The sequence below is a fragment of the Zingiber officinale genome, chromosome 8A, assembly GCF_018446385.1.
Source record: "Zingiber officinale cultivar Zhangliang chromosome 8A, Zo_v1.1, whole genome shotgun sequence".
Lineage (NCBI taxonomy): Eukaryota > Viridiplantae > Streptophyta > Magnoliopsida > Zingiberales > Zingiberaceae > Zingiber > Zingiber officinale.
In genome coordinates, this window is record NC_056000.1 from 3376428 (window position 1) to 3396295 (window position 19868).

Genomic DNA, 19868 nt, shown 5'->3' on the forward strand with positions numbered 1-19868 from the left:
GCAGTATTGCTGCCACAACCCAATTCTTCAAGAAAATTTTACAAACATTCACTGGCTTAGTTTTTGAGGGGACCCATCGATGGAGAGAAAACAAAAGTTGGGCCCAAAGGGCAGAAATTCTAGCTAGTTACTCTCACTGAATGGTCAGCATGGCAATGACTCCAAGGAATCGAGAAACTCAGTAGGTTGTTTTTGTTCTCTTGACGAAATAGCAATTGCATGACAAGGATATATAATTAAGCACCACTGTTAAATCTCAGAGTTTCTTATGGTTCACTCAATGCATCGTTAAGCCATGTGTATTATATGGTTCGTTAATGACAAGTGGAAGAAGGCAATCAAGAATTTGTCTTGTATGATGATATCATATCACAATCTGGTTTAGATTTATTTTAGAAAAAGGCTGTAAATTATATTAATATTCATCATGCAAATTTGTTTTGTCTTGTTTTAACAATTATTTTAACATTTCTTCCACGGCTTCCCCTCCTTGGGCTTCTGCGAGGATTGGAAGACACAGAAGACGTCCGCTAGCGTTGGCTGTAGGGCTCGTGATTGCTGGTAGTCTCGTGAACCCCATGATTTCGTGCACTAATCAATCTTTCTCACTGTCTATTGTTTTCTTCATTATTTTATACCATGTCTCCTCTCCTTCCAATAATACTATATGTATTTTAATTGTTTTTCTTTTAAAATGGAGGTGTGCAATGTGTAGTTTTGTGGCTTTGCTTGCCCTCAATAGGAGTGGCAGCAGGGACTGCATCTGGTTCGCTGGATTGGTGTCCCCAGTGTTTTGTATTGGGGAGTACGTACGGGCTGCCATGTTAAGCAGGGAATTGGAAAGCGAGAGGGGCGGGGCGGAAAAACAGGCTGCTCACTTTCTCTGTCATCGCTAGCCTCATCGCTCCTGTCGCAACCGATCTCAGATCATCACGAGGAAAGTAAATCACGTTTCCGTGCATGCATGGTGGCATGCATGCATGATGGTTTTCAATTGCTTCGTGGTTTTTGTTTGCTTGAGAGTTTCAATTGAGTTTTGCTGATGAGTGACTTTTGGACGATCCGATAATCTGTATCGCAGTGATGATCGAATCAGCCAGTACACTGACTTCACGTCTGCTATCATCTGTTAACAAGTAGTGGTCATCATATTTATGTGTGGGAGTACTATCTGTACTTGGCTTCACTTTTTGAACATCAGCGCATCAATGCTTGGCTCCTTGTGCTGTTACCGTGGGCGCTCTGCATACCGCGGCCAGAGAGTCTCAACACTATTTTTAAAAAATATCAAACAACATTTCGTACTATTGTTTTTTTCCTTTCAAATTACCCTTCACTCGATTGAGTGGTTTGTTAAGTTGTCCATGTCATCGTTATCAAATTGAATAAAAAATTCCCTGCACTCTCAAGGAATAAACAAATTCATTGTCATCAAATTTAACAAACCACATTCCGCTTCTTTCTAGTTTACATTTCGGATGAAAACTCCAACATAAAGACACGAACAACCAATAGCTTATTAAATATGTGTACCTATTTTTACTGTGGAACAGGTGTTCAAGTCGCTTATTGCTACTCTTCAATTTAAATGTCACGATTTGGATCTTGCTCGGGGAGGAAATTCTTCAGGATATTTTGAAGCAATATGAATGAAAGAGATGTTATTCGACACAGACAAATGCGACAATATCAATCATAGTATCAGAGATCTCATCTGAAGGACCACTGTATTTCTTCAAGAGTTCTTCCCTTGGTCTCAGGCACCCATATGATCACAAACACCAGAGTCAAAGCACTCACAACAGTGTAGATGGCAAAGGTCCCTGGTGAAGATGAGAAATTAGACACAAAAAGGATGTTATGGAAAAGAAAATAGGTAACATACTGAGAAAGAGAATCCAACCTCCAGTGCTCCAGTTCAAAAGTAAGTTGGCACTCATTGTTACTATAAAAGATGTCAACCAGTTAGCCAATGTTGCCACACTACCTGCAAGACTCTTAATGTTGACGGGAAGAATCTGCATAATAAAGAAAGCTTACATATCAAATAGCAACAAGGTATAAATGGGATAACACACAGTGACTGATAAAAGTAGAAGGTGATATATACACTTCGACAAACCAATCTTGTCATACAAGTTCTCATCTAATGATTGATAAATTAAAATAGTTAATAACATGCTTGGGCTAGGATTGATCTATTCACATGAGAACTCTAAAAGTTGTTTCAACTTTGTAGCTTGCATAGGAAAAAAACAAGACGAAAAAACTACATACCTCAGACATAATGATCCATGGAATAGCTCCCATTCCAAGAGAGAAGCCAATCACATAACCCTAAACAAATATGATAGCTCAACACTTTGAAAAAGTGAACATTTATCAAGAAAATCGCAATTTCATAATTGGTACATACCACCAGTCCAACCAATGAGAGAATGCTCATTATGTGGAAAGAATTAGAGTCTGCAGAAAAAGTACCCTGACTCCAGTATGTCAGCAAAACAGATTAGGTGTAACCGAACAAAATTTAAACAGAGAAATGGAAATTGGCAAATTTTAGTTGATACAGAAAACCAAAAAAATAAGCAAGGAAGAGGCAAAAAAATCACTGCAATGAGCTAACCTCCAGAAAAAATGCAACGGAGACTAAAAGAAGACTGAGAGACATTACAACAGAAGAGACCTGTGAAACAGGAAAAAACAAGTCAAATATAATTTATCTTTAATTATTATATAACCTTTTAATGTGTAAAGAAAATAATCTAGTTATTGCTCACTATGAGAAGAATTCTTCGACCAGCTCTATCGAGTAACCAAGTAGTAACTCCAGTAGCAAGAACCTGAATGATAATGAGCATATTTGTATTTACGGGGTGTAATTTTAGGTCAAAACTAACATATATTGCCCAAGATGTGTTATCACTACCTGTATAACTCCAAGACCAAATGTTGGCAAATCACCATTTGTAAGTCCTGTTTAAGATAGAACAGTTAATCTAAATTTGAATGAACTCAATAATAACTGATCAAGAGAAAAAGTATTCACAGGCAGTATTTCCGGTGCAAGACTGCATTTAACAGATTATTAATATCATTCCTTCTCCAAATTAAAGTATGTAAATACATCCAGTCTATATTCAATCTAACTTCCCTCTTTTTAAGAGATAAGTAATGCAAGATGCAGCAGGTGAGGTCTAAAAATCCAAGTGTTATACTTTTGTTGACTACAATCTAATTGGATGGCCATTTACTGTCAAAGTTCAAGCTATTATGAAATGGAAATTTTATAGATCTATGGTTTAACAGCACCCTCACAGTGAAACTGAATCGTAAAAGGCTGCAGCTACGTTAGTATCAAAGGGATAAACTGGAAAATTTACAAATCAGAAGTTGCTTGAGAATACTTTCATTAAGTTGAAAAGTGCTCAAAGGTCAGCCTGAGTAGACAACAAGAAGTGTTCCAGCTGAAAGGGAAACTATTTCTAGAGTACCATCTATACACATACAATCTGTTGCTTCAACATAAATAGACTATGACATTATATTTAAGCATTGTTTGACCTACCATCTTGATCATGGTAGTCAAAATAAATTTACATTCAGTTAGAATTTTAAATGTTGACATTTATTAAAGAAGATTATTGTTTTCATCTCATACCATCTGAGAAAACAGCCAGTAGAAGAATCCTTTTGATTATTGTCATCGTGGTCCATCTTATAATTATCATTCAACTGATAGCAGCTGTGACTTATTATATAAACATGGAACAATTTTAAAAATAATACTGTATTACTATATTAATTATCTTTCATGAAATTGGAATGATAGTGTTTAAAATGTTTATATTAATACATTATATATTGAAACTTAATATATATGATTCATATAACTGTGAATACTATTTGTAGAATATTTTAATTAAACCATAGATTCTTATTTTCCTACACTTTGATCCCATGATCGAAAGCTAAGGACCTCTCCTCCTTCCTAGGCTAGGTTGTTCCTGACATCCTTGATCTTCAGGTTATCATAGTTTATTTTTTCCTTTCACTTGCTAGTGCAAACAAGGAGAAAAAGCATCAATGCAAATTTTGAACTGTAATTGAATTTGATAATTGTTCTATGTTGGTATCTCTTAATTTGGTATAAGTATCTATCAATTTGGTAGTAGTTTAATGGGTTTATTTTGTTTCCCAGGTTGTATTTTCTCTTTTAGTTTAGTTAAAATTAAGTCTATAAAAGTTTTCATTTTAATAAATTGAATACCTTTCAATTAATAAAATTTCATCAATTTCAATATCAATTATTTGAGTTTGATTCGATTTGGTGTTGCATCACTTGCCATCTTATTTTCATTCCAGTATCTTACCAGTATTTCCTTTGCCTTTCATATATATTATGCCATAATTTTTGCATTAGTGACCAGGAGAAAAGAACACAGGTATTGCATGAGACAGTTCTGGGGTGGGCACATAGAAACAACTAAACTTATGTAGGAAGTAAAAGATCATGTCTAGGTAGGTCAGTCCTAAATACTGAAATCTCAAGGGCTTATACATTTACAAGAAACTGTTTGCATGCTGTGCACAAATATGTACGAATTGATGTGCTGATCTACATGTGATAAAATCGTGAAAGTTAAATTAAACAAATCTTATGGTAGATACATCTGATTTGGATAGAATACCAGATTAATTCAGAAAAGTAATTAGATAATATTTATCTTTAATTTGAAAGTATAATTAGCCAACAATATGACAAAATAAAACAGCTTTTTACCGAACCACGTAAGTAAGTTTATGAAATTATCAAATCACGTAGGGTAGTTTCAAAATTATCAAATCACGTACCCATTTTCCATTTTACCCCTATCAATCGATTGACTTTTTTATCAGTCAAATCAGATTTTGTTTTGTGCCAAAACGTCGAATTTTTGAGCAAATCAGTCGACTGAATTTTATTTTTTTTTATTAAAGCCGATTTTAGGTAAAATCGATTGATGGACCAAACGACCTCGGTTTGACATGAAACTAATTCTTATGTGTTCGTCTACCTCTTCTTATTATATCCATTCACGTCAATTTGATTTAATATATTGCGAGCAATAACTTTCTGAATATGAATATGTTTGAAAAATTCAATTCGTTTTCAAAAAAATTATTGTCGGCTGATGCACAAACGACCTCGGATTAACATGAAACTAGTTCCTATGTGTCTAACTACCTCTCCTGATTATATCCATGCTCTCAAACATCAATTTGATTCAATATATTAAGAGCAATGATTTTTAAAACACGAATGTGTTCGAAAAATTCAATTCATAAATCGGCTGATGGACCAAACAACTTCGGATTGACATGAAACCAACTCTTATGTGTTCATCTACCTCTTCTGATTATATCCATGCCCTCAAATATCAATTTGACCAAATATGTTGAGAGCAATGATTTGTTGAACACGAATACTCAAAATCGGTTGATGTGACCAAATGACCTCAAATTGATATGAAACTAGCTCTTATGTGTTCATCTACTTCTCCTGATTATATGCATGCCCTCAATATCAATTTGACCTAATATATTGAGAGCAATGATTTTTTGAACACAGATGTGTTTGAAAATTTTTTTAATGTCAAAATTTCGAGCAAATCAGTCAACTGAATTGAATTTTTAAATTAGTTGACTGATTTGTTTTTTTATCAAAGTTGATTTTAGGTAAAATGACCAAACGACCCTAGATTGACATGAAACTAATTCCTATGTGTTTGACTTGTTCTCTTGATTATATACATGCCCTCAAATGTCAATTTGACCCAATATATTAAAAACAATGATTTTTTGAACACAGATATGTTTAAAAAATTCAATTCATGTTCAAAAAATCATTGCTCTCAATATATTGGGTCAAATTGGTATTTGAGGGCATGGATATAATCATAAGAAGTAGATAAACACATAAGAACTAATTTCATGTCAATCTGAGGTCATTTAATCCATGATTTTATCCAAAACCGACTGATGGACCAAATGATCTCGGATTGACACGAAACTAGTTCCTATGTGTTCATCTACCTGTCCTGATTATATTCATGCCCTCAAACGTCAATTTGACTCAATATATTGAGAGCAATAAAATTTTGAACATGAATATATTTGAAAAATTCAATTCGTGTTCAAAAAATCATTGCTCTCAATATATTGGGTCAAATTGGTATTTAAGAGCATGGATATAATCAGGAGAGGTAGACGAACACATAAGAACTAGTTTCATGTCAATTCGAGGTTATTTGGTCTGTCAATCGATTTTGCCCAAAATCAACTGATGGACCAATGACCTCTGATTGATACGAAACTAGTTTCTAAGTGTTCGTCTACCTCTCCTGATTATATTCATGCCCTCAAATGTCAATTTGACCCAATATATTGAGAGCAATGATTTTTTGAACACAAAAACATTTGAAAAATTTAATTCGTGTTCAAAAAATTAGTGCTTTCAATATATTGGGTTAAATTGGTATTTGATGGCATGAATATAATCAGGAGAAGTAGACGAATAGATAGGAACTAATTTCATGTCAATCCGAGGTTATTTGATCCATCATCCGATTTTGGGCAAAATCGGTTGATGGACTAAATGACCTCGGATTGATATGAACTAGTTCGTATGTGTTCATCTACCTCTCCTGATTATATCCATGCCTTCAAATATCAATTTAACCCAATATATTGAGAGCACTAATTTTTTGAACACTATCAATTCGTGTTCAAAAAATTATTGCTCTCAATGAGTCAAATTTACGTTTGAGGATATGACTAAAATCAAGAGAGGTAGACGAATACATAGAAACTAGTTTCTTGTCAATACAAGGTTGTTTGTTCCATCAACCGATTTTACCTAAAATCAACTTTGATTAAAAAAAACAAATCAGTCGACTGATTTACTAAAAAATTCACATAGAACAAAATCGATTCGACTGATCAAAAATATCAGTTGACTGATAGGAGTAAAATGGAAAATGAATACGTGATTTGGTAATTTTAAAACTAACCTACGCGATTTGATAATTTCATAAACTTACCTACGTGATTCGGTAAAAAGCTGAAAATAAAATGCATCTGAAGATCCAAGATATTGTAGATCAATAAATATATCACATGCAGAGGAGAACATTGAAAATAAATAGAGGTTGTAAGGTAAGATAAGCAACCACTTTCAAGGTTCAACTATCATTACCAGCTGATTTGAAAATGTTGCTGGCATAAAATAGGATGCCATTGATTCCAGTTAACTGCTGCAGTACCAGTAGACCAATACCTATCTGCAAGTGCCAACATGCTCAGGATGAGAAGAATGTGATTGATTTTTTGAACATATAATCAATCATCAGTTTTTATATTGTTTTACCATAAGAGGAAGTGAGTATCTTTTTTGTTTTAGTTGTGTAAATCTGATTGCTGTCCTTCTGGTCGATGATGCCACAGACCTCTGCAAGAAATTAAAGCAAGCTAACCATTACAATGGTGAAAACTTGAAGCTAAAACCAAACCGTAGTACGTTTTCCGATTATACATGTCTATTTACTTAAAGAAAAATGCAAATGAATAACTAACTCTTAAGAAAACAATCTTGAGACTTTAAATAAGTTTGAACCTTGATTTCATTTACTTCAGCAGAAATATCTGTATCAAAACCTCTCAAAACTTGTAGTGAAGCTTCAAAATCTTCTGTCATCCCCATTTTTGCCTGCAGGGGAAGGGGGAAAAGCTGAATTATTACTTTGATGTTTTGTTGATTGTGCAATTATCCCAACAAAGTTACCAGCCATCTTGGAGACTCCGGAATGAAGAACAGAGCAGGAATGAGGACTGTACAAGGCAAGATTCCTAATAGCCATGGCATATTGAAGTGGAACAAAAATTGATGTCAGATGAATCACTACATATATGCAACTCAATGATATTTAATTGACTATTTAAAGGGAAGATAGCAATTGTGTAATGAATAACAAGAGAATTTTATGAAGTTTTGTCCAAGAAGAAAAAAGAATTGTGATATATACCCTACTTGATGGATGAAGCTTACCTATCACTGCAAGCATCCTCCAACGGATAAACATACCCAATAGATAAGCCATCAAAATGCCAGTAGTCACAGAAAGCTACCAAATAAGGAGGCCACAATGAGACATCAAAGGGGGAAAAACAGTCTATGACCATTAAATAGAAATAAGAGAAACTTGGGGCATCGAACCATGAACTGACCTGATTCACAGAGCCGAGCGCTCCTCTTAAGTTTTGAGGTGATATCTCTGCTATATAGACAGGCACCTAAGGTAACATAAGATCAGCGGAGTCAGACTTTATAAGATTTTAACGATTAGCATCAAATTGCTGAAGAGTGCGATAACAAACTGTATATGAGATCACACCGACGCCGAATCCTGCCAGTAGCCGACCCATATATAGGAACGAAGAGTCCTTCAACAATACAATCCATCACAAATCTCGAAATTTTCATAGAGAAGAAGAACAAGAAGAAGATTAATTCCGAAAGGAGAAACAAACGTACTAGGCAAGAGACCAAAAATACTCACTCTTGCAAAGGAAATTGCCAGCCAGCCAATTATGTTAGGGATTGAAGCGATCATCAGCGACTACGCGAAGGCAAATAGTTCAATCAGCTCAAATGCTTATCCAGATCAGATTTCTTTTATGGTAACACGGAGAAGGGAAACAGGAAAATGACAGATCTGCCTCACCCCTTTGCGCCCAATGTACTCGGCGATCTGCCCACTTGCGATCGCGCCCACCATGGCTCCAACGTTGGACAGGGAACCAAAGATCGAGAACTGGCACCAACAAGCAAGCACAGATCACAGGAATCAGTCCAAAAACAGGGGGAGGGAGGAGAAGGATAATGATAGACTAACCTCGGAAAGGGAGAGGTTGAGGTCGGCGATGATGCCGTCCTGGGTGGGCGAGGAGTAGCCCCCAGTGAAGCCGAACTGTATGGGACCGAGGGCAACGATTAAGGTGCAGAGGACGACGGAGATGGCGGAGTCGCGAATGGCGTAAGTGGAGGAATTCATCATGCTAGACTGCCGCGACCCCATCGTGCCGGCCATCCGGTACCAGCTCCCGGTGTGGAGGAACGGCTTCTTGAGGTCGCTGCCCCGCCCATCTTCGCTGCCGCTCTCCTCACCTCTAAAGCTCATCTTGCCCTGCCGTTGCCCCTCCGCTGGCTGCCTATCTGCCGCGGACCAGAAGAAATAGAGAAGAGGAGAAATCAAGCGATCGGAGAGGGAGGAACGTGCGCAATCGAGAGGAAAAATAATCCTCAAACAGGAATTCAACGATTAATTATTTGCTGCTCTAATCATTGATATATATCTTTTTAACACTTGGCGCTGACGATAACCGGATGATCATCAACAATTGCACTAAGCTACCTGAACTTTCCATTTTTAAGAATCAAAGACTCAGATATTGATGGACAATCGCTTGCCAAAACCTCACAATAATAGAGATTTTGGCTGGCATATTTATAAAAAATTTAATACGAAGCTCCTCCTTATAAAGCAAAATGAACTTTGGATTCGGATTCGGCAGAACGAAGACACGCGGAGGAAACCGAATTCGGGCACCAGCTGGAAAACGGATTTGAATCCGCTGGGTTCCTGATCTCGAAATATACGTGGCGGCAAATGGACGGATGTACAATAATCCTCTCGGTATCGATCTGGCAGTGTTTTCACGAATCTCGGAGCGGGATTTCGACGGCCGACGTCGTTCACAATTCTACACATCTATTTTCTCCAATTATTTTTCTCACCCCTAAACTGAACGAGGTGTGATCCCTGACCGCCTCCCGCAACCCGAGCCTACCCCCGCCGCCGCCGTTGTCCCTGAGGTCAGCTTGCCGCCGCCGCCGCTGCTTGCTTTCTTCCCAGATCTATCATCATTTCCATGGATGGGAAGACCCTCCACCCTATTCAATCTACATCTTCTTCCTCCTCCCCTAAACATCTTCTGATTCCCGACCCCTCCGTCGCCTCCTCCTCCTCCTCCTCTGCCCTACCTATCGCCACCCTCACCGCTGCCTCCGCAGTCTCAATTCGACCCAGAAAGAACAGAAAGGTTTCCTCCTCCTCGGACGCTTCCAAGAGGGTCGCCTCTGCCGCCGGCGGCCTCGCCGTCCGCGTGATCCCCCGCCCTCTTTCCTCTGATGGGGAGATTGTCGCTGCACTTCGCTACCTCCGCGCCGCTGACCCATATCTCGCCCGCGTGATCGACGCACACGAGCTTCCCACTTTCCAGTGTCTCCACCCACCTTTCCACGCCCTCGCCCGCAGCATCCTCTACCAGCAACTGGCCATGAAGGCCGGCGCTGCCGTCTATGCCCGATTCATCTCTCTTTGTGGTGGCGAGTCCGGCGTTGTTCCTGAGGTTGTCCTCGACCTTACCCCTCATCAACTCCGCCAGATCGGTGTCTCTGGCCGCAAGGCTTCCTACCTCCACGACCTAGCCCGGAAGTACCACAGCGGCATACTCTCTGATGCCGCCATCGTTGCTATGGACGACAAGTCGCTCTCCACTATGCTCACCATGGTCAAAGGCATTGGTGCATGGTCCGTTCATATGTTCATGATCTTCTCGCTCCACCGACCTGATGTACTCCCCGTCGGCGACCTTGGTGTTCGCAAGGGGGTGCAATTGTTGTATGGTCTCGAGGAGGTCCCACGGCCTTCACAGATGGAGCAGCTTTGTGAACGGTGGAGACCGTATCGTTCTGTTGGGTCTTGGTACATGTGGAGGCTTGGGGAGGTCAAGGGTGCACCCCCTTTGGCTTCATCAAACGCTGAAGATGGTGCCCTTGATTTCACTTCCGTGGGAGGAGGAACAATATCGCAGCCACAGTTAATTGATCCAATTCAGATACTTCCTAGTCTTGGATGAAAGCCATACGCTTCCAACTGGTAATGTTTCAGATTTTCGCCTAAAGCTAGCTTATTAGAAAAAGAGCTAGCTTACTACGTTCCTAGTTTCTACATCTAATGAGCTGTTGTCAGTGCCAAAACGCATTCCTTTTTGGTTCTGTAATTTATGTCGTACACATGTTATGTTTGCTCATTGACTCAACATGCTGCACCACCTTGTTCTTGGAGTTCTTATAGGTTGACCTTTCATGCCAATGCTATGTTACTGCCAGTCTCTGTACTCATAGGTCAACACTTCAATTGTAATTAATTGATTATCATGGATATAATCATTCATGTTCATCTAGCATTCAAGTCTCAACAATGCACAAGTTTTTGTTCTATATTTGTCCATCCAAAACAAAGACGAGACTATCATGAGACTGTGACTACCAAATCCTATTCCAAGATGAACCCATTGATGCTTTGCATTTTAAATTTTTATAAAACAATAATCACGAGTGAGCACATTTATTCATACTTTAATATGAACAAAATGTGCATCTATAGTTTCATTACAAAGTCAGAATAGTGTTAACTGAATCTGTTATCAGTACCACTTGAACCTCAACTTCGTTATCTCCACTAATGTTTTTTATTATAATAAATGATGAGCAAACACTTTGATTCATCTCTGAATAGCAACCACATCGAGTAAAAATCTGTGTATCAGAAAATGGATTTGATATCAAGTAACTATAATTAGCCTTTCTTGGTGCCTATAACATTTCCATTGGCAGCTAATTTGGCCTTCCATGGTGAACTAAATGCTTGGTTGAAGTGTTTTCTTGAAGGTTGTAGGTATCATTCCAGTACATCCCATTATTTCTTTGATGAACTACATCTCCTTCTACTCACTATGCCATGTCATGTTTCTTGTTGTTTTCTTAAAGGATGTTGATTGTGCATAATACATTTCTCATCCTCATTGTAGCATTCAGTTTAATGATTATTCTTATTAAATTTGTACAAGTTGTCGCTGTTTGACATTTTTATTGACTTGATTTACTTCTTTTTTTATAATTTGACTACACTTTGGCTAGCATTTATTGCATAGATGATTTATCCAACAATGCAAGTAGACATGCATTGTCTACTTAATGATCTTGTGACTTTATCATTGTCTGTGTATGTATTGTACGAATTTAGCAATTGCCTTTTGATTGCCTCCTTGTTGTGCTTTATCATCTGGCAATATCTTATGTTACTAATATTGTTTTTCTTGCAATGGCTAGCCTATGCCCATTCCATAACTTTAATACACCTTCATTGTTAATTTGTTTTCTGTAGAATTAAAACGTCTCAAATTATTTTACTTCTGTTTAGCATAGTTTTTTGAAGCTAGATTGGTCAAGTTCTGTGGCTTAAGTATTTTGGATCACTCCTGCGAAGGCTCTGACATGGAAGTTACTAAATCTACTACCAAAGAGAACGAGGAGATCATTGTAGACAGTTTCTTAAAAATGTTACAAACACAATGGCCACTTTAGGCGATTCAATCAATTCCCTAAGTAGTATGTATTACATCAAATTGCACATGCACACGGAATAATGCCGGTGCAGAATAATGGTATTAGATCCTGTTGGAGACTTCAATTACAGTTAGTGGTACTCTGACCAGAATCATGTGAGTAGTATTGTGGACCAATGGGCCATTGTTATCGCTGGGGTATAGCACATCTTTGTGCTGAGTGTAGCATGTTAAGATTCTAGGAGCAAAGGGTTGGGACACTCCGGGAGCTAGGAGCAGAGGGTTGGCATACTCCGGGAGCTAGAGAGGGTGGGGGGAGCTAGGAGCAGAGGGTTGGGATACTCCGGGAGCTAGAGGGGGTGGGGGGATGAATAGCTCGCTCGCTTCGTTGGTGATGATCTTTTGCAGCAGAAATATTCGAAGCGAACTCCTCAACTCTAGCACAAGAATTTACTTGATATCCATCTTAAGAAGAGGTGACTAATTCAAGGATATATACCTTAGCACACTCTTCATTATGAAAACAATCATTCTCGGAATAATCCGGAGACGGAGAAATCTCGTACAAGCTCACATACAACAAGAAAAAAAGGAAAAGCTAATACAATGGAATCTTACAAGATTTACAACAATAAATCCAAACTTGCTCTTTTCTTGTTTGGAAACATCTCTTGATATTTGGAAATGCAGGAGTACTTTGCTCTAAGAACCTTCCAGAACTGACAGTATGTGTTGGAGAAGAATCGTGTGAAGAGTTATTGTGTTTGAACCTCGTTGTCGCCTTTATACTCCACGATTTAGGGCTTCCAGTTGATTGAGCTTACTCCCCAATTGATTGTCACGTCAGATCCAGCCGATCCCAACCGCCCAAGGCTCGCAACTTGTGTAGCGGTCATATCCCAATCATCGACTGATCAATTGGGACGGCTAGATTGATTAATTGATCGATCCAGATGTCTTCTCTGCTCTTGCAGAAGATCCTGGAATCGATTAACCAATTGATTCCGGTTGCCTTGCGTCATTGCGAGAAAATCAGCTCCAATCAATTGACTAATTGATTGGAGTAGTCCCAATCGATCAATTTTGAGAGGCTTTATGTGCTCACACGATTTCCTCTCAATCGATCAGTTGATCGATTGAGCTCCTTGCGTCAAAAGCACTGCTAATCGATTGTTTGGCGAGCAACCCTAACTTGCTTTAATCAAGTCTAGGGTTCTTACGCCCAACATACGGTCAACCGTGACCTGTTAGGACTTCCTTGTGTCTAGCATCTGGTCAACCTTGACCTGTTGAAACTTCGTCACCAAGTGTCCGGTCAATCCTTTAATCCATTTGGACTTTCCTCTTAGTGTCTGGTCAACCTTGACCCTCTTGGACTTACCGTCTCGTACTAAGTGTTTGGTCAACCTTGACCCTCTTGGACTTATCGTCTCGTGCTAAGTGTCTAATCCTCTATGACTCACTTGGACTTTCAAACACCAGATGTTCGGTCAGCCTTGATCCACCTAGATTTCTTCATGTGGCTTCACTCATCAGAGCTTTTCACCACCTGGCTTCACTCACCAAGATTTCTTTCTGCCTAATTTCACTCACTAGTATTTTTCACCTGGCTTCATTCACCAGAACTTTTCACATCAAATGTTCGGTGAATCACTTAGATTTTCTTTCTTCTTCTAACCTTCTCGTTGGTTGTGTCCTTGTCTAACCTCCAGTTAGGATTTTCCATAAGTATCCGATCAATTTTAATCTACTTGACTCTGCTGATCAATTTTTTACTGTCAATATTTCATATGGACAATTATACCTATAATTTTCATATATTATCTAATATTAAAATTCAAATATTAAAATTTAAACATTAAAATTTAAACTTGAGTGACGAACTTTGCCTTAAGAAAATTGCATCAGCCTAAAGAAAGGTTGTTCTTGAGATATTAGGGAGCAAGATTATAGTCATGAAAACTAGTCATGCATGGAGCCATCTGTAGAGTTTGCAGATCCTTCCAAATGTCGAACTGTGGATTCAGATGCTATTTTTTTTTTTTTTTATGTTGTCAAGGAATAATTATGTTTTTTTTGGATAAAGAAGCAATGCATAATTTATTTGATCGACTTCTAGTTTTTGTTCAGTTGTGTTATTTCTTTCCAGTATGCATCTAAATCCTTGTCATGGGAAATTGAGAATATAACGGTGAACCATAAAAGATAAATTACACATAATATCATTTTGTATCAGTTATTGGTGTTCCTATCTGATGTTGATCAGTCGTTAACGATTTAAGAAAAAATTTACTGGACAAGATTTGTTTGACTACTGTCCATGGACTTATTTGTTGATCTGTCTACATTGAAGCGTTAATCCTGAGTGATGAAAATATTCTGCTGGCAATACGTAGGAGTCCATTTTAAATATTTTTTTAATATTTTTTCTTCCCTGGGTTATTACTTCTTAGAGCATCCATATCCACAAGAGCTAATATTTGTGTTCACTTCCACGTCACTTTTTAAATATCATCCATATCCACAGTAGATAATATTTGTGTTCACTTCCACGTCACTTTTTAAATATTTCATTTTTCAAATATTTTAAATCTTATAATTAAATATTTAATCAATCAAATATTTATAGATTCTATTCATTAAATATTCTATTTTCAAATATCTCTAATTTTATAATTAAATATTTTATTAACAAAATGGTTATAAGTATCATTTTATTAATTTATATCTAATTTTATATTCAAATTAATTAATTATATTTTTTAATTCTTCAATTTAACCTATTTCATCTATTATTTATCTATATTTTTAAATAAATATCTAATTTTATTTTGAATATGTTTTAAAATATTTTTTTATTAGGGATATTTAAGAGGAGGGGATATTTGAAGAAATATTTAGAATATTTAAGATGGGTATGAAATAAACATCATTGATTTGAAAATTCTTTTAAATTATTTTTTTTATTATTTTTTTTTTTGTCAATCGAATAAAAATAAAATGAGGAATTTATCCACCATTATTAACATGAGGGAGACATTGAAATAAGAATTTAAGTGGAAAAGAATTCAAACAAATATAATTTTTTTAAAAATTGAACTGCAGTTATTATCGTGCGGATCTTAACTTGTCAATCGTCCAGACTAGAATTGAGGTAATGGAATTGATCTAGGTGTCGTTCTGAACTAGTCTCAGACTGAAATTGGGGTACCCGAAATTGATCCACGTGTTGTTGTTGTGAATTAGTCCAGACGTCTAGAATGAATCTAGACATTTAGATTTTTCTCTTAATTTTTTATATTTTTTTTATTTTAGAAATATATTATATGTATTTAAGGTAAAATTTTAAGATATAAGAATTGTGTTATAACTGAGTTTGAGTCAATAAATTTTTTTTTTCTGGAATTCAGATTTTCATCTTAAATTATAATATTTAAGATTAAAAATTTTAGATGTTGGATATATATTTAAGGTTTAAGATTTTAAAATCTAAGGATTCAGTTATAATAAATTTATAATTTTTTTTAAGAATTAAGATTTTTTTTAAAAAATTATAGTCTTCAATTTTAAGTGCATAGTTGGTATAGTTTATTTATTTAGGATGTTATAAATATAATTTTAAGTTCAGACTTTCTTTTAACAAAAAAGAGATCGTCACCGGCCTTGTTTTACAAAGTAAATGCGATGTTGAAACAGGGGAAATTTTTAAAATAAGTATAAACAGTAAAGTTATTACAAAAATAGGTAAAATTAAAACTTTTTACAAATATAGGTGAGAGGTGCTCATATCCGGGATTTAAATCCCGGTTCTTTTTAAATTCCGAGATTTAAATCCCGGATATGATGAATTACCGGAATTTAAATCCCGGTAAATTTTTTTTAATTTTTTGAACATATTGCTTTTTTCATGCTTAAGTTTTATTTTGTAAAAAAATTTAAATCACGGTAATTTTTTTTAAATTTTTTGAACATATTGCTTTTTTCATGCTTAAGTTTTATTTTGTAAAAAAATTTAAATCCCGGTATTTTTTTTTAATTTTTTGAACACCTTATTGCTTTTTTCATGCTTAAGTTTTATTTTGTAAAAAAATTTAAATTCGTAATAATTGTTTATAATTTCTTTTACAAAACTAATTTATTTTATTAACAAATGTTTAAATAATAATAATAAATTATAATTATATTTATTAAATATATTATAAGTTATATTAGAAAATAATTTCAATAAACTGAAAATAAAAGATATTATGAGATTTAGCAAATATATATAAGATTATCACATCTAAATATAAGAAAAATCGACATTTATATTATTGGTAGAAAGATTGTCACGTCTAAATATAAAAACATTTATGTTACAAATTATATTCAATCGGTACCACATCTCGGACGTCGACGATTTCGGTGTGGAAGGAATCGTCTGAGAAAAGGAATTCTACCACCCATATTCTGCTCATGTGATTGTTGGACTATAGCGTCGTTATGTGCATCATTTCCAGCCTCTTCGTCATCCTCATGATTGCCCTCTTGTGGATCATCATCATTAGCTTCAGATAAATGGGAACGCATACTAGATATATCTACTGATTGGAGGTTAGACATTGTGGACATGCGTTTCATTTGAAATGGAGCAAAAATATTTGTAGAAAGAGTAAAATAATCAGGTCCCAAACTACCCTGAAAGTGAGAGCCTGATTCAAACATTGAAAAATCTAAAGTGGTCGGGTGGCCAAAATCTCTATCGGTTGGCAACGATGATGAACTCGGAAATGGCTCTGAAGATGATTGAGAATCGGAGTAGTGGCCAAACCCACCTGATGTGGGATAACCACCAAAACTTGTTCGGGCTTGTGTGAATGAAGATGAGCCAGCTTGCATTGATAGGTCTCTCCAGACTGGCGGTTCATAAATAGTATCACAGCTCATACGAGGAGGATCGACATACCTTTGCCTTGGTTGACGAGTTCTCGGACCTCTACCTGATGGTGCATTAGCGGTAGGAGTGAACCAATAATCAGGAATATGCATATCATCCTGAATGATATATTCACTTGGGTAGTCCATGTATCTTCGTTGCTCTCCAAAAGCTCCAAGAATAGCCCCAGCCATCCGGTTATGCTGTCGTCCGATCGGAGCATTATCTGAGCATGATGAGATCTATGCTCTCTCGTGAGTATCAATCTAGCAGAAAAAAAAAATAAATAAATATAATGGTTGTTAAAGTACAATTGAATATTAATTTATGAAACAATTAGAGAATTTTGTAATATCTTACACTTCCTACATGAGTGGCCCCCTCGATTGTCATAAATCTTCGTGTTACTCGCCTGTACCAGTCTCCATATTGACTATGATAGTGTTGGGTCAATAAACTAGTATTACTGTGAACCACAAATTGTTGGCGGTTATTCCAGATGTTAATCTCTTTTGCCCATTCAACTCTCCAATCAACCTCATACTTTCCCTTTTGACTGGTTGAATGATAACCACAATGACGAAAAGGAGGAACAGGGATAAACTGGAGCCAGCCGAATTGCCGTCGTACCCTATCTGGATAATACCATTCGACGACATTGAAGCATATCAAGGGTACTCGAGCTGTCCAAATGTCCTGCCTGGATAGACAAATAGGATCTAACTGGTGAATAAATTGAGCATATGGCTCCCAAGAGATCTACATAAGGTCATAACAATTAGTCTTTACATTAATATAGCTAACATTATAAACGACAAAAGTTAAAATAACAAAGATCTTACTTGGTGGTGTGTTTGAACGTCGAATTCGTATCTCCATCCTTGCAACGTGAATCGCGGTGATTGTCGCGCTTCTTTCTTACCTGCCCACCTGAAATCATAATTTTATTAAGTGAATGAGCATATAATACTTTAATCTAAAATAATATGAACAAATAACTATTGCACCTAGTCCCGAGCGGAAGCATGGGTGTGTGCTCTATCCCACCCCTAATAATAGGACGACATTGAGTGAATCGCTCCCATGCCCATAGCTGCAGAAGCAATAAGGGACCCGATATCTGACTAATATATGGGTCAACGGCATTACACAAATTGCGGTATAAGTATGCAAGGCATGCGCTACCCAACTATACTCTTGCATGCGATGTAAATCCTCAACAAATTGAAAGAACATGTCGTGCACATAACCCTCTGTTTTAGAGCCCATCAGATCACCACCTATCATTCGCAATATAGTGGCGCGAACATAACACTGTATAGTTTCGTCGGTTGCATTGGTGGGAAGTTTCGTTAGATCGAAGGTTTTAGCCAGCCACCCAATTGAAAGACGTCTCGGCTTCATATTAGAGGGGTGTAGAACTTGATCAAGGAATCTTAAACAATAGTCATATATGTCAACATTCGCTCTACCAGATATCGCTGACCCATGTATAGGTAGACCCAACAGAACTGCAACATCTTGCAAAGTTACTGTCATCTCTCCTTCGGACATGTGAAATGAATGTGTTTCCGACCTCCATCTCTCAAGAAGAGCAGTAATAAGTGCTCCATCAATACGACGATATCCAACCTGGAAAACCCCTAAGAATCCCGCTACGCTCATCCAATAAATAAAACGATCATTTTGAATATTATACTCATTTTGATGTAGACTGGTTCGCTTCACAAGTAAAGGTTCAAGGTAACTGGTGTCATATGACTCTCCGCGACTTGCTCTAACCTGAAGAAACATTGTACAACAAATTAATTTTATCATAACCATAACATATGTGAACAATACAATAACAAAAAAAATAACGACACAATTTATTTTATTACCACATTATCCCATACTGTTTCGGATCTATGCGACGTCTGCAGATGTAATAACTCGCCATCAACTGGACCTGGATGTCTAAGGTAATCGGCACGTCCAGGCCTGCGGTCCATATATATACACAGATACAAATGAATATATATATATCAAATATTATATCATACTTACACACATAATCTTTATAAATATAAGTACGGCATACATAATATCAATAATGTCTTACAAAGTTAATTAAAAACCACATGTCTTACAAAGTTATAAAATATTTTAAGTTACACACGCACAAAAAGAATTAAACACGTGGACAAGTTTTTCTATTATGTCCAAGTTGCCCACACCGTCGACAATGTTGCACTCCGCTTGTGGATGGTCCAACGTCCATCTCATTTCTCCTTCTTCCCGCCGGCTTACCCTTTTTTCTCTTCGTGTCTGGGTCAGGTATTAGGCATCGACCATCATCACCTTCCACAATTGGCCAATAGACCTCATTACCCAAGGGATGAAAACTACTTCTATAGCATTTGATCGCAGTTGACAATAAATACACAGCATCTATATAGATAAAATAATCTCTTCCAGTTGCCATACATGCTGCTATTGCATGCGAACAAGGTATCTTCGTCCC

General features: G+C 36.8%; 2 protein-coding genes and 1 long non-coding RNA gene across 3 annotated transcripts; 2 read left to right on the forward strand and 1 right to left on the reverse strand.

Moving 5' to 3' along the window:
* Window positions 1-475: 475 nt before the first annotated feature.
* On the forward strand, window positions 476-1637 carry LOC122011949. Its single transcript, XR_006120067.1, has 2 exons — window positions 476-561; window positions 701-1637. It is a non-coding gene; the product is annotated as an uncharacterized LOC122011949 (long non-coding RNA).
* LOC122011947 (sugar transporter ERD6-like 4) lies at window positions 1382-9361 on the reverse strand. Its single transcript, XM_042568385.1, has 17 exons — window positions 8934-9361; window positions 8763-8852; window positions 8598-8657; window positions 8416-8481; window positions 8266-8331; window positions 8087-8162; window positions 7823-7887; window positions 7655-7747; window positions 7409-7489; window positions 7238-7322; window positions 2930-2976; window positions 2781-2843; window positions 2627-2686; window positions 2417-2482; window positions 2278-2337; window positions 1904-2018; window positions 1382-1823 (listed from the first exon to the last, which is right to left on the reverse strand). Exons 1-17 carry the CDS (start codon window positions 9216-9218, stop codon window positions 1711-1713), a joined length of 1491 nt encoding a protein of 496 aa, XP_042424319.1. The 5' UTR covers window positions 9219-9361; the 3' UTR covers window positions 1382-1710.
* A 469-nt stretch (window positions 9362-9830) lies between these two features.
* LOC122012538 (DNA-3-methyladenine glycosylase 1-like) lies at window positions 9831-11286 on the forward strand. The gene has a single exon (XM_042569110.1). The coding sequence runs from the start codon at window positions 9970-9972 to the stop codon at window positions 10957-10959; it is 990 nt and encodes a 329-aa protein (XP_042425044.1). The 5' UTR covers window positions 9831-9969; the 3' UTR covers window positions 10960-11286.
* The last annotated feature ends 8582 nt before the right edge of the window (window positions 11287-19868 follow it).